Below are 14,953 nucleotides of genomic sequence, written 5' to 3'. Positions count from 1 at the left end.
AATGGACTGCAAAAACGATGCAGAGTGTTGTTTGAGCAATTACCTCTACTCTTAAACTTTTTAAGAATATTTAATTTAGTTTGTCAAATTAAAGCTTCAATAAATAAACTTTTTTTTTATTCTACTACATCTGAAAAAAATACAATAACTACAACTGGAACCTAATTTGATTTGAAACAATGTAACATCAATTATTTAAAACCAAGCAAAAATATTTTTCTAATTTAAGTAAAAATGCTAAAATAAGCTAAGCAGAGCAGAAAATGACAGTTTTTCCATTACATCCACGTTAAAGTCGACAGGACCTTAAAGTACAAACTCAAACTTTAATGCCGCTGCTCTTTTAGTGCACAACAGCCTAATATTTTGTCTACTCACTCCTTCAGTCACAGCAGCCTCTGGAAGACCTGGACGCCCAGCTGAGGAGAGCATTGAGTCCAGAAACTGTCCCTGTGAGCTCACACACACAGGTCGACACACTCCCATTACAGCCTCACTTTAGTCGCTTAGGCTGGTGCTGATGGAGCCACTCAACTCGTTTCTTGTCTTTTAACACTTACTGCAGGTCTCTCTCAGCAGTGTTCCTACAATAGGACAACCAAGTATGTACAACTTATTTACTAAACGTAGTGAACAGTTTCTTTCTCTGATTTGTTTTACAAAAATGTGTCACCTTTGCTACAGTTCCATTCTCACTGGAAGAAGAAAAAGCCCCTTCCCCTGCTCCTCCTCCTGCAGGTGGAATTAAATTAGGAAGATTTCAGGTAAAGATGTGTTGGAATCTTGTATGATATTTGCACTCACTTTCACATGAGGAAAAACGTGAAATTGTACACATAAAAGTAAAATGATGTCCTCTGTTTTGGGTTTTAAAATCACTGGGAATGAAACGCTTGTAAATTAGGCAGAATTTGATTCCGGTTCTTTTCCGTCTCCTCTCCTATCTTCGTTTTCACGCTCAGGTGTCCTTGGCTGCCGAAGAGCCTGCTGTCCAGCGCCCGTCCTGCACAGAGTCTTCTTCCACCACTTCCTCCTCCACTTCGTCCTCCTCCTCGTCCTCCAGTCTCTCCAGCCCGGAGAACACGTTGCACAAAGACTCCCCATCCCGTCTAAGAGGGAAAGGAGTGAAAGGCGGAGACGTTGTGGATGGGCTCCCCCAGAAGGCTCCGGCGGGATCCCACCTCGCCTCCCCTCTCGGTTCCCCGTGCCGCTCCCCCAAACCCACCACCACCATCGGCCGCTTCCAGGTGAGCGTCGTTTCTCTTCCGTTTTGCCCCGTTCCGTTACGCCGTCGGTTCACACGTTTTCGTCAAATGCGTCCTGTGAATTCAGGTTACGACCAACCCCGAGACCCGCGTCGGCCGGTTCTCGGTCAGTCGCGCCCAGGAGCAGACCCAGCAGCCCAAGCAGAGCCCTCTGCCACCTGCCGCTCGGGCTGCTGCTAACGGACCCAGCGATCCCGGACAGGTTCTGTCTCCAGACTCGCCTCACAAAGCCTCCCTGCCGAGCCTAAACAACAACTCCTTCAACAACTCCTACATGAGCAGCGACAACGACTCTGAATTTGAGGATGAAGACTTTAAGCAGGAAGTCCGAGGCCTCAGAGAAAAGTAAATAAAACCTCAGGTTTTCCGAAAACCCTTTGCTTCAATAACGCTTTCTGCAAATGTACAAATGTTTTCCCTTTTCTTCCTTCAGGCACATACATGAAATTCAGGCCCTCCACTCTCGCCAGAAGGAGGAAATCGAGCGTTTGTTTACAAGGCTGGGAAAGGTGATCTGTCACATAAAACACCATAACATTCTCAAATCAGCCACATAAATACTATATAGCAACCTCTCCTACCTGGGATCTGGTGCAGGTGCCTCCAGCTGCTGTGATCCCACCGCTCATCGCCTTTACTGGCAGAAGGCGGCGGCCCACCAAAAGCAAATCTTCAAAATCGTCCAGAAGCAGCTCCACCCACGGCAGCAAGAGCCCTTTACAGCCAGGTAGGCTCACCTTAGTGCAGCAGAGTTTATTTATTCATGTTTGGGCAATACCACTCACCATGCAAAAAGTATTCCCATCCCTTGGAACTTTTTTCTCATTTTATCACAATGCAAACACAAATTTCAGCTACGCCTGGGGTTTTATCTGACCACAGCAATGCAAATTAGGACATCATTTTGAAATTTTAATTTGTTTTGCAAAATAAAAGGAAATTCTTGAGCCATTGCTTTGTAGAAACAACCAGAAGGAGGAAATCGAGCGTTTGTTTACAATAACAAACAGTAACAAAGTAGTAAGTATTTCTACTTGCTTTGAACACCTCCAGACGGAAAACTTGTTTGCAGGAAGATGGACAAAAAGAAAAATAATCTGTTAACAACAAATTTCAAGTCTTGCAACACACTCTTTGTCTAAAGACAACCTATTGTCTGTATTTACACTCATCCAGCTTCCCGGTTCCTGATGAAGATGTGCATTCCCACAGCATAATGCTGCCAACACCATGGGAATGTGTTCGCCGTTACATTCAGGGATTCGTTTTCACCCGTCTAAAATGATTTGTATGTTGCCGTTTTCCCTAAATTTAAATTTTATGAAACTTTTTTTTATTTGATCCACAATACAAAAAAATCCAACAGAACAAGTTTGTGGGTTGTAATGTGACAAAATGTGAAAATGCTCAAGGGTTTATGATTACTTTTATAAGGTGCTGTAAAGATGTTGCTAAAAGTCGTGTTGCCCTCAAACCTGCGTTGTTGCACAAAAACATCCCAACGAGGTTCACATGTTTAAGCCTGAGCCACCCACGGCGTCGCGGTAAACATTGTTAAACATTTTACTCTGTTTTCACGCCTTTTTCTATGTTTACGCATTCGTGTGCACATATCTGTCGTGCGTTCGTGTGTTTCGTCACTCGTGCATGCGGGCATTTCACTGGATCAGGCTCGGAGCCGGAACATTTCTGACTGCTTTTCCTGTCTGTTTCTCTCTGTGTTGTTTTTTTGTTTTTTTTCTTGTCTCCTTGTCTGTTTTTTTTTTGTTTTGTTTTTTTTGTGGGTGACGTTTCTCTCCGTCCGTCCTCTTCGATGTCTCTCCACGTCCGCTTTTCTGCATGTGCGTCGTGTCGATGCTTTCTGCGATCTCCAGGCAGCACTTTATCCGCCCAGAGCGTCCCGGCCGTGTACCCCGGCCAGCTGCCTCTGCTGGCCCCCGGAGTGCTGGCCGACACCGTGCTCCAGCCCCTCAAGCAGTCCGCCTCCAGCGGCAACCTCTGCTCAGCCTACACCAGCGAGGCGGCGCTGTCTGTGCCCAGCTTGTGTGCTCCGACCCCGGGTAAGCATGTCACCGGGGGCCGCGGGCTGCGGCAGACCCCTGCGCGTCATTTACACCGGCAGCTCTTTGCATGCAGACAGAAACGAGTCCTGCAAAAAAAAAAAAAAAAATCAAGAAGCTCGTCCGTCTGTCTTGCTTTGTCTTTCTCTTGAGTGTGAACGGTGTGATGGCTCACTCACTCTAACATCTTTTATTTATAAACTCTCTCATCTGTCTTCTGTTGTATTTTCTCCTTCTCTCTCTCTCCTCTTGCTTTTCCTTCACCTCTGTCCCTGTCCCCTCTCTGCATCTCCCATCATCCCTCTCTTCAGGCTGTGTAAAGTTCAGCTGGGGTTCGGAGCGTGTGGCCTTCAAGCCGGGTGGCAGGAGGACGCGCTTTCTGAGTACGCCCTGCTTGGCTCTTTGTGTGTAACGCTTTATTTCTTTGCTCTTCTCTTGTTTATCCTTACTTACCTTTCATTTTTAAATGTTTTCTTTTCTCCAGTATCTGTCGAGACACAGTCACGATTTCTTCCTGGTGGTTTTTGAACAGCAGCAGCTGCTAGATGCTCAAAAATCTTGCAGCTGCAAGAACTAGACTTATCTAGAGAAACTGGATAAGTCTGGTTGTAGTTACTCTGGCAGAAATTAGAGGAAGACTGGAGGGATGCAAAGCTTTTCTGTCTGTTGTTTTAAAATTATGAGGCAGATTTACTAAATTTTAGGGAGAATATGACGGCTTTTTGCCTGAGAATTAGATTTTTGTCCATCAGCAGAATGAAGCATATTAGGTGTTGATGTTTTCCCTGAGAAAAACTGAAAGTTGGCTTAATGTAGAAGTGTTCCAGGATCGTGAATGATTAACTGATTTGTGATATTGTTGAATAATGTGATGAAAGTGGTAGTTGCCATAAATCCATACAGCCCTCTTCATATTGTGGTGATTCCTCCTCTCCTGGCTACAACATTTAGCATCGTGAGCATCGTTCTCTGTGTCAAGTGTGATTATCTGTGGCTGTGAGATTCTGTCCATCAAGTTACATATTTGGGATACAAAGTGTGATTTTATAATGTTTCAGGTTTTATAGCCAATAAATCCAAAGTAAGGATTGTTTTTGGGATTTTCCAGATCTGAGTAAGAATAGAAAATGATTTAATTCAAAATTTAGTCCCCTGTATCATTCACATCTCTGTCTGTCCATCCATTTCTTTTTTTCCTTTTGTCCGTCCATCCACCCATCTGTCCATCTTCTGTCATCCATCCTTCTGTCCATCCCTCCATTCGCATCCATCCATTCATCTTCCATTTTCTTTCCAACCTTCCATTCACTAACATTGCATTGTGGGTATATTTTAGGTACAGTTTAAACTTAATGAGATGTTTGCTAACCAATAAAAAAACCTGATTTGCCAAAACCTGGAATCAGAAAATCTTAAGTTATATGTATATATATATAAAAAAAAAAAGACTTTAGAATAACTACGAAGCGCAGCAGTTGGTATAAATCTGCATCTGGTAGTTAAAGTTTAGATGCTCAGATCAGAAACTACACTGATGGATTTGTTCAATCCTGCAGCTGAACATCTTCAGTCATTATATCAGCTTCTGCTATTCATGCAGAAAACGATGTGGTTTAGCATCTGTTGCCTTCCAAATATGTGATTTAGAAACCCCCAAACAAGTGCAGAATATCTCTTTTTTCTCTCTCCTCCGCTGTTTGCGCCTCCTTCTATTGTCTCCATGGCTCAATATGAACATCTCCACCAGCTGAACAGGCCGCCTTGTGATTAAATACTAACTATAGCTTCGTAACACCCGATATTTCAGCACACCGTATTTCTATCCACACAAAACCTACATGGTTCTATTTTAACAGCGTTGATGTGCATTTTTGAATGCTTTTATAAATACTGATTGTTTTAATGAAAATAAAAAGGATCCTGCTTATCAGAAGGAGCACAAATTAATTCTGAGCTCGCACTAATGAGATGCGATACAAGAATGAAAGATGAACCCTTTAGCAACCCTGACATTAATCAGCTACAGCTTTGTTACTTAAAACTTCAAAAGCAAATCGTCAGAAAACAGTCAACAAAGTCAGTGAAAGTCCTTGTTGTTCTGGTTGGTCTGGTTACAAAAGTGTTTACAGGTGGCGTGAGTCGGTCCGGTTGAGTATTTCCGAGGTCGACAGCAGAGCAGCTCCTTTGTTGGGAAAATAAATAGAAGAGCAGCTGTTGCATCTGTTGACTGTGGGACTAAACAAAGTCACGCTCGGGTTATAAAGTCATCAGGCAGTGAGCAGCCGTGATCCGATTTCTGTGCCATGTGCAGCTTTAATTTTCCACGTCATGTTAGGACACCGTGGCGCGCCGACACGTCGGTCCAACACCTCATCGCTGCTCCTTCTTTATAATTACACTTTCCAGTGATTGGATTATTCGTTTAATTCGGAGGTCCTGGTCTGTAATTGAAATCTGTGCTGTTAAAGTGACTTGATTGTGACGCATATTTTATATTTAGTCTGCTAATTAACTCCTTTAAGCAGTTCGCAGCACACAGACTTTCGCAGTAATCCGTTTGGACAAGGCTGTGCTTTCATTACTGTGAAAACAAACAGGAAGTTGTGACTTGGTGACTTGAGTTTATGTCATCTAATGTTGTGTTTAATGGGAAATGTACTGTATTTTATTTTTTTTAAATCTGTCATTTCAATCAGAATATTCTCCTTATCAAGTTTTTTCTCCTTTTTTTTTTTGCTTTATGAAAGGATTTTTCTGAATGCTTCTGATCCCTCTGCAGCTCAAAACGCTTCCCCTTCCTCATTCATCATCCTCACTCCCGTTAAACCCCCACCTTGACCCCATCACTGCATCACCGGGGAGGAGAGAGACAGACTTGGGTCTTAGTGACTGGATTTGGCTTAAAAAAATTTTTTATGTAACTCATATTTTGTCTTAACTCCTAATAATATCGGAGGAACTCAAAGCAATTGTACTTTATTGCACCTACTTCACATTTCTATATTAGGCAACCAAAAGCTTTAATGCATTGAAGTTGGATTTTATGTCATAGACAACACAATACATGGACAATGATGAAGTAGCAAGAAAATATTACACGCTGTTACTTTATTTATTTTTTTCAGATTAAATTGAAAGAGTGACGTGCAGTTGTATTCAGCCCTGTTTACTCTGATCCCCCTAAATCCAGAGCAAAGTTGAAGCTGCAAAAGACTTGAGACAGATCAGAGATCAAATGGAGTAGTCTAGATTAAAGTGTTAGGTCAGCCTAGTCAAAGTCCAGAAAAATGTGACCGCTTCACTGCCCCTGCTAAAAACAAAAAAAGAAAGCAAAAAGTCATTATACCCCCACCACCATGTTTGAAGCCAGTTGTCTGCACTCTTATTTTATTTAGGGGTATCAGTAAATGGGACTGTGTGTGACATACAAACGCATGTCACTCCATAAAAATTGAAAGCTGTTCATAGTTTTTCTTTCACTGTAGGCTTCTCCTCTACTGTACACTACTTTATATTGGTCTGACACACAGTAAAATCTGTTCAAAACACATTAAGGTTTGTGATTGAAATATATCTGGGAAAATGATGTTAAGGGGTGTACATACTTATGCAAGGCCCTGGTGACATTGACCCAATCCTGGTGAGCTGTAGAGAGGACTCAGAATCACATCAGAACCTGATGATTTGTCACCCAAAAGCATCTTAAAGCTACAGAGAACCGACTTTAGTGGGAAAGCATTTAATTTCCCGTGGTAACTGTTTGCTCTGTTGTCTCCTATTTAATGTTATCCTTCTGTGAACCATGTTTGACTTCAGAAGATGAAGTTATTTCAGCTTCCTTACGGCGCAAAACGCAGTTGACGTCCTTGTTTGGTGCAGAGGTCGTTTCTGCCCTTTAAGATGTTATTGGTGACCCGAACCCCCCCCCACTCCCCCAATTCTGTGTGTATCTTGTATGTCCAGTTCTGACAATCATACTCAGCTGCACTGTGTTTGATTGTGGGGTGATGTGGGCGGGGCTTTTAACTCTGACTCTCTCCCGATCCTCCGATCGTTGTCTTCCGGCCACCCCCAACCTCCTACAGGGAAGATGGTGAAAAAAGTCTGCCCCTGCAACCAGCTCTGTAGTAACTATCTCTCTCTTTTTGGTCTTTCATCCATCCCCCTTCTTGCTTGCTTGCTTGCTTGCTCTCGCCCTGCGTAGAATCAAATTTGACCAACTGGCCAGATTTGGGATCAGTTCAGTTCACTTCAGTTATCATCTGTATTCTTTTTTTCTTTTTTTTTTTTGCAATAACTTTAGATGACCCGTTTTGACTTTGAGTTTTAATAACTGAAATGATCCTTCGCTAGAGACTCAGACTGACACCGCATGCATCTGCAGGCCCTCCTGATACCTGTACCTCCCCTCCCTTACCATGGCTTGCAATCTAGACTGCATTGACCAGAATCCCCTGCTGCTGCAGCCATACATGACTCAGCGTCTGCCCCATTCTTGATTTCCTCCATTTTGCTCAGTGTGAATTGACAGTTTTATTTACCAGACCGGCAGTATGGTTCTCTTGCCTCAGGTCCCTGAATATATTATTTTATTAAAACAGGCCATGCAAGAATATTATCTCCCTTTTGCTCATTCTGTCAGCATGGCGCCGTCTCTAAAGCTTGTTTTGTCTGTGAACAGAAGGCGAATCTGTCCCTCATCATGATGACTAAGAGTAAAATTAAGCGACATTTCTATTAGAAGTTATACATTGCAGGAAGTCAAATAGCAGTGCATGCATTTTTTTAAGAATAAAATTGGCTCTACAAGTCTGGGAAAAGTGTATTTTCTGCTCCACTGGAGCGTGGGTGCCACCTATGGGCTAATAAAGGAATTACAGTCTGAAGATACAGTTTCCATACACTCATCGTTACTGTGAATAATAGTAAGTTTGGATTGCATTTGAATGTCTAGACTGTTAACGAAAACTCAAATTCAAAATTCAAATTAGGTGCAAAAGTTTCAATTTAGTGTGCATTTTCAAAACCAGATCTAAACAAGACAACCACACCCACAAATATTTGGATAGCTGCTGAAGTTGAACCTCTGTCGCAGGTACATATATTGAATATATGGTAGATTTGTACTGCACTGCGTTTGAATTCATTCTTTACCTCAGTGAAAGAATTCTGCCTTTAAATGCTGGTCTAAAGCAACATGTGTCGTTCGTTCCTGTTTGTCATCCTTATTTCCATCAGAACTAAACAGTCAATTATGCTGTCCCGCTCTAAAATCCAACCGGATCCTGCATTCACACTCATCCTGACGACTTCATTTCCGTCTTGGTGTCCAATGTCTCAGTCTCTTTCTCTCTCTCTGGCGCTCTCTGTCTCCCCCTGCAGGGACGAACAGCACCAACGCAGTGAGCGGTTCAGAGGGGCTGGGTCAAAGCCAGGGCGGCTCCCAATGTCTGGCGCCCAACATGTCAGCACCCCACCAGAGGAAAGGAACCTTCACCGATGACCTCCATAAACTGGTGGACAACTGGGCCAGGGACGCCATGAACCTCTCACAGGTCGGCAGTGGCCATGTTTTTGATATGAGTGATGTGGCTCTCCACCCAGGGCAGAATGAGTCGTTGGGAGGGTCGATAGTACTTGAAAACTGTCAGTTTTTTATTTTTATGTTTATTTTTTATTTTTTGCAAAGTTCTTTATGGAGTTCTTAGATCTTTTATCTCTATCTCTGTCACTATGAGGGTGACAGAGATAACATACTAGGCTGTTTTAGGTAGTTTGAAAAAACCTAAACAGACCACTATAGTGAAGAATATTGTGCATTCACAGTATTAAAGCTGTTGGTGATACTCATTTAAGTTTGCATTCAATCATTGCAGGGTAAAAGGAGTGCCAAACAGCAGCAGCTGCAGCAGGCCCCAGCACAGGGACACAGTTATGAGGTGGGTGTAAAAACATACCCCAAACACATCACACATGAATTAACTTCTTTTTATTTACTGCTTCCAAACCAATTCCTGGCTCACTTAAAATAAAGATATAAAGTTATATAAACTTGATTAGATGTTGTACGTAACTGAATTAATACTTCTGGGTCGAGTTTAAAAACTCGATCCTGCACTTATCTGGTGCGTATTTGCTTTGCTACATATAATCTGTGGGGGGAAAACTCAGATTAGATTTGCATCCTCACACTTTAACATGCATTTTCAGATTTAAAAATAAAAGGCTTGAACTGGTTTCAGCGACAACTGATTAACACTGAGTGTTCCTGTGTGCTGCAAAACTCACTTCTAACCACTAAATGTAATGGGGGACATTTTTAAACGTAAACTTTATTGTGATTTTACACCAACTGTTGCTTTGTGTTAAGATCACATTTATTAAAGTTTGTGGTTAAAATGGGAGGCAACCTTCTTTGTCTATGAATGCGTTTTTCAATGCACAGTTGAGATTTCTTGACCCACGCTGCTGTCGCCACCTGCAGGTCACCCAGTCGGCCAGTCTGGGCAGGAAGTACTCGGCTCCCAGCCAGCTGTGCCCCAGCAGCATCGGAGGCTCCGCCCACCTCCCTGCAAACCCCACCAGCGCTACCTCTCTGGCTGCCAGAAAAGGCTCCCTCTGCCACCCTCCCGCCTCCTCTGCCCCGCCCCAACTCCAGCCCCCGCAGTTTATCCCCTACGCCCCCAGTGCCGCCTACACCGCCCAGTGGTGCGGTCCGGCTCACAGCATGGCGAACCCGCAGCAAGCACCGACGCAGCCTCTCTTGGTCAGCGCCTCCCAGCCTTTGGGGCCCTACCCGCCTCCACAGGGCCATCTACCGGGACAGGGCCCCTACCTGCTCACTGCCACTCTGCAGAAGTCGGTGAGCAGCCCAGGGGGGCCGAACATGAGGACCACGTAGGGGCTGGCCGCCAGGGCCGGTTTTACTGACGGACAGCCCAGTCGGACAGGTGAAAGGAGGCTTGTTTTGCAGCCAGAGGAAAAAGTGGTGCACTGGAGTGGAGAAAAAAAAATTGTAGCAAGAAATACAAAATATTAGCAGTGTGTAGGTGAGGCGCCCTCCTTGCTTTGGGGTCGTGACAACCAGCCAAACGGATCAAACGGAAAGGAAAAGAAATGCATGTTTTGTTTAAAGAAGGTTTCTGACCAAGTGCAGTGTTTTTGTTGGGTGCATCACAACAAATAGGGATATCTTTGAAAAGTTCTTTTTTTTTTCTTTCAGTATTTTAATTCAATAATAACAAATAGATTCATTACACACAGAGTGATATAACTGAAGGATTTATTTCTGTTGTTTTTTTTTTTATGATTATGGCAAATTACCAAAAAAAAGCAATAACTTTTATTTTAAAAAATGTAGTGTTTTCACCTTGTTACAACTTACACAATCATAAGTAACCACATTTTTTCCTTCCACTAAACTTCTGACATTAATATGTTTGATACAGAACTCTTGTTTCCAGCCAGATTCTTCAGCAGCAATCTTTTTCAGTAAGCACATAATATTCTGATTTTCTGAGAAACAGAGTTATGAGTCTTTTTTCCACCTATGGTGTAGAATTATCAACATTAAGAAAAAAAACCGAGATATGTCATTGTGTGTAATGAATCCATATAACTTTGGTGTCGCAGTTTGAATTAAGCTACTGAAGTAAACAAACTTTTCAATGATCTGTTAGTTTACTGAGATCCACCTGTAAGTTTGTTTAGAAAGCAAATTATTATTATTTTTTCAGATTTGTACTCGTTTTCTTTTTAAAACGACGTCTCTAAACGGAGTGAATCCAGCAAAGCATCATCGCAAATACAGGTGTTTGCACACGAAAGCATGAGTTCAGTGTGTGTAATCTTAAAAAGCACAAAAAAACAACAACAAAAAAGATCTCAAAACCAGTGCATATCAAGGAGTTGTACCTCGGGTTGGTTTTGTTTTGGGTTTTTTTTTTTCCTCCCGCCGATCAATTATTTAACAAGTTGTTGGAGGAAGAGGAAAGCGGGCTGACGAAGAGGATTTTCCGATCAGGCCTCATCTGCTCACCGTTTGGGCCAAACGAGCTGCCTCTACACTCCAGATGCCTCCTCCCTGTAACGACTCCGCCTCATCCTCTCACCCCCACCGCTCACCTTTCTGTGTCGCCGTGTGAAGCAATAACAGCAGCAACCTTTTAGGAGGGTAAGGGGGGGGGAACAAAAAACAAAAAAAACGAGCTCAAAATGAGAAAACAAGTGGCCTTGTTATCAGAATAATATCAGAGTCCTTGTACAGTTTTATTTTTTTTCTCTGAATGTTTGCTTATGATGATTCCATTTTGGTGTTTTTTTTGGTCTTGTTGGGTTTGTTTTGCTCGCTGCCGCCACACATACACACACACACACACAAGCGCGCACGCACACACACACACACAATGCACAAGACGTTCACTGAAGAGCAAATACACGCACACAGACCAGGCGTGGCAGCAGTTTAACCGACTTAGACTCACAGATGTATGCCTCATTTCTGACTAGGCTGGTTTCAACGTTTGGGTTGAAATAATTGCAAGTGTAAATTACTATATTAATGTTATTCTATTTAAGAAGAAACAAATAATAAAAAAAAAACGTGTTCTGTCAACGGACCTGTTATGTGCACATCGCTGTACGATGTGGAGACACTGTGATTATTCTTGTTTATTCTTAGCAAAAAACACAAAAAAAAATGTTGTTGGACAACATTAGTTTTTAGGGCGACGCGTCACAAAAAGCATTCAGAGAGCGGCTCGAGTCGTTTCCTTTTCAGTTCAATGGCTTTCCGTCGAAATTTGAAAACAAAAATGCAAAACCAGGCACGGGCTGGTGATTTCAAACAAAACTGTCCGACTTTCAAAACTGCCAAAATCAGGCCGTTCTTAGAGTTTGTTGCTTCGAAGCACCAGAGAAAGTGATTTTGCGACAGGAACCTCAATCACCACATTGATATTTATAACTGGGGGGGGGGGGAGTCTTCCTAGTTGCAAGGAAAGAATGACGTTTCTTTCAGTAAAATGGGCAAAACTGTTTTAGTCTCATTTGTATACAGCCAGATGAATCTGATTGCTATAACGCTTTCTCTTATTAAAACTACCTAAAATGCAACGGCATTGTAGAACATTTTTGACACTTAAAATTTTACTGTACCGGAAACTGCATACATTGTGATTTTGTTCCTTTTTATTATGCAAGGGAAACGTTTGGCTTGTTGTTTTTCAGGCTGCAACAGTTTCTTTGGCATTTCCTTTGAAGGACTTTAAATCACAGAAACAACAGCACAGAGGATTATTCTCCATTTTGAAACTGAATGTTATTTAAAACCCTGAATCCGGTAACAGCCCCATGCCTCGTGGCATTTCTTTAAAAAAAATAAAAAAATCCAATGCATTACTGATAGCTGATCAGCTTCTCCGATTACTTATTGAACTGAAAGTGGAAACCGACCTCATTCCCGCGTTCGAATGGCAGGATAGTTGATATTTAGATAATAAAATAAAGCTAGCTATTTTTTTTTTTTCTTAATTACAGTACTTGTATGTCAGACACTTTAAACACGCCCTCCTGCTCCCTTTCCACCCTGGTATTGTTGGATGAATGTGAATGTATAAACCAATGGTGTCCATTTTAATGTACTTGAAAAGAAAAACTGTTTTGTCTTTTTATTTCCACTGTCTTTGCCCCTAAATCTTAGAGCCTCGGGTTAAAACCGGAGGACCTTATAGTGCCTTGCGTCCTTCCTGTTGCTTGTCGGTTGAAAGTGGCAGAATGTGTTTGGATTTTACCCAAGCGGACGATGTTTCGGACGCGTTCAAGGTGCGACGGTGATAAAAGGGGAGTTTACTTTCTGCAAAAATGCAAACATTTGACTGCTGTTCAAGTCGGGACGAAAAAGATGGGAGGGTAAATCTGTCGTCGCTCTGCCTCTGTTCAATCCAAGAGTTGTTAAAGGTTAGAAAAGGCAGCCGTCAGTCGTCAGTGTTGTTTCTGTTGCTGTGAGTCTTTTCGTTTTTAAGGAGGGAAGTTGTTAAAGATTGTATCTGAAGCTTGGACCACTCTGTACTCTTGAGTGCAACATACTGCTTTCTTAACCTGAACCGAAAGTCTCACTTGACATTAAAAAAAAACAACTTATTTTAAGACATCCTTAATTTCCATCTGAATAGTTCATCTTAGCTCTAAGCTGCACAGCGATTCTGTAAAATGCAGAAGAAGTGAATGGAAGGAGTTGAAAATCTCACTTTTCTAAACACAGCACTGTGTATTTCAGAAGGAATGGTTTAGCTACATTAATGTAGCTGTGTAAACAGTATTTGTAAACAAATTCAAGATAAATGGATTTTAAAAATCCACCTAAAATATTTTCAGACATGCATAGTTTCACCAGAATGTGCTGTATTTGGTGACTGGGGATGCAGTGGTTGTGTAAAACATGGCAGCAGTGAATGGAAGCAGCTAAAAGTCTCTTTTCTTTACAAAATCAATTTCTCTTCCTAGTACGCTGGATAGTAAGTTATTTCACAAACGTACTATCCTGTAAGTTTGGTGTATTTTTGAGTGCCTGATGCTTAGTTTGTTCACCCTAGTTTTTGTTTGTTGCTGTTTTTCACTGAGAAAAGGTAAACATTTCTTTACATGCATACGGTTGAGGTGGCACAAATGGGAATTCAGCAAGTTTTACTCCTAAGCATGGCACATTTACATGCTACAACACTCTAAAGCCCTTTTTTTTTTTAAACATTTCAAATATATCTTGTGCAAGATATTTTCCCCATCCCAAAAACAATTTTTCTTGTGCTTTTTTTTTTTTTTTTTTACGTTAAAGCTGTGAATGCTCTCTGAGCCGGTTTCCTTTAGATCTGTGGATGAGCTTTCCTCCTGACCTGCAACAATACCACACCATTAAGGTCATCTTAATGGTGGAAAATGGAAAAACATCAGAAGAAAAGAAAACGGATTTAACAGCATTTCATTGCTGGAGCTGCTCCAGTTGCCAGGCAAAAGTATCACTAATGATTTCCACATTTAACTTGTTCCCCATTTAAATAAGTACTTACAGTGCAGAGCAGTAAAGTTAAAGTGACCTTTTGCCATGAAGCTATAAAAGTGTAGGACTAAAAGGCAATGCCGCTTTAATACAACATTAGCAGCGTTGCTTTTATCCCCTTCTCAAAGAAAGCATTTTGTCAGTCGTAGCAATAATTTCTCATACCTAAACATTATTTTGTTTTGACATCTTTATCAATTTGGTCCTTTTTTTTTTTAATCAGAATTTTTAAGTCTCAGTTGTTTTATGAGCTGTTTTAAAGCACGTGGGCTTCTTCTTCTGCACTGTGCTCGGCGTCGTACAGAAGGGGTTGAGCGAATGACGGAAAACGGGAAAATGGAGCGGTATGTTTCGCACTTTACCGTACAGAGTGTTCAAGCTTCAAATTAAAAGAAAGAAAAATTTGCGCTACAACACAATGAAATTTGTTACTTTATTTGTAAAAAAACAAAACCTTAATAAATAAAGTTGTTTAAATGAATGGAAGAGATGAGACTTTGTTGGATTTTCTTCTGAAAAGATGTCTGGTGTGTGTGGTTATTGTCATCAGTTGTCCTATCACTTATCTGAAACTA

The 14,953-nt window shown here is 41.7% G+C and overlaps 1 protein-coding gene across 24 annotated transcripts in view; it reads left to right on the top strand.

Annotated features, from left to right (window-relative positions):
• wnk1b (WNK lysine deficient protein kinase 1b) overlaps window positions 1–14,864 on the top strand; it is an 87,122-nt gene extending 72,258 nt beyond the window's left edge. For 13 of the 24 annotated variants that reach the window (XM_081604058.1, XM_081604053.1, XM_081604055.1 and 10 more), the window contains 13 exons: window positions 387–470; window positions 566–602; window positions 685–764; window positions 963–1,247; window positions 1,333–1,610; window positions 1,699–1,774; window positions 1,863–1,992; window positions 3,140–3,325; window positions 3,637–3,729; window positions 7,411–7,452; window positions 8,708–8,880; window positions 9,202–9,264; window positions 9,810–14,864. In XM_081604058.1, the coding sequence (XP_081460184.1) occupies window positions 387–470; window positions 566–602; window positions 685–764; window positions 963–1,247; window positions 1,333–1,610; window positions 1,699–1,774; window positions 1,863–1,992; window positions 3,140–3,325; window positions 3,637–3,729; window positions 7,411–7,452; window positions 8,708–8,880; window positions 9,202–9,264; window positions 9,810–10,226 (1,944 nt within the window). In that variant the 3' untranslated portion in view covers window positions 10,227–14,864. Of the gene's footprint in view, window positions 1–386; window positions 471–565; window positions 603–684; window positions 765–962; window positions 1,248–1,332; window positions 1,611–1,698; window positions 1,775–1,862; window positions 1,993–2,935; window positions 3,116–3,139; window positions 3,326–3,636; window positions 3,730–7,410; window positions 7,453–8,707; window positions 8,881–9,201; window positions 9,265–9,809 lie in introns of those variants that run through there. The other 11 variants (XM_081604061.1, XM_081604065.1, XM_081604059.1 and 8 more) reach the window with 8 other exon arrangements.
• The last annotated feature ends 89 nt before the right edge of the window (window positions 14,865–14,953 follow it).

This window comes from Poecilia reticulata, chromosome 23 (assembly GCF_904066995.2).
Source record: "Poecilia reticulata chromosome 23, P_reticulata-male-v2, whole genome shotgun sequence".
NCBI classification, from domain to species: Eukaryota; Metazoa; Chordata; class Actinopteri; order Cyprinodontiformes; family Poeciliidae; genus Poecilia; species Poecilia reticulata.
This window is presented reverse-complemented; position numbering and strand designations above follow the sequence as displayed.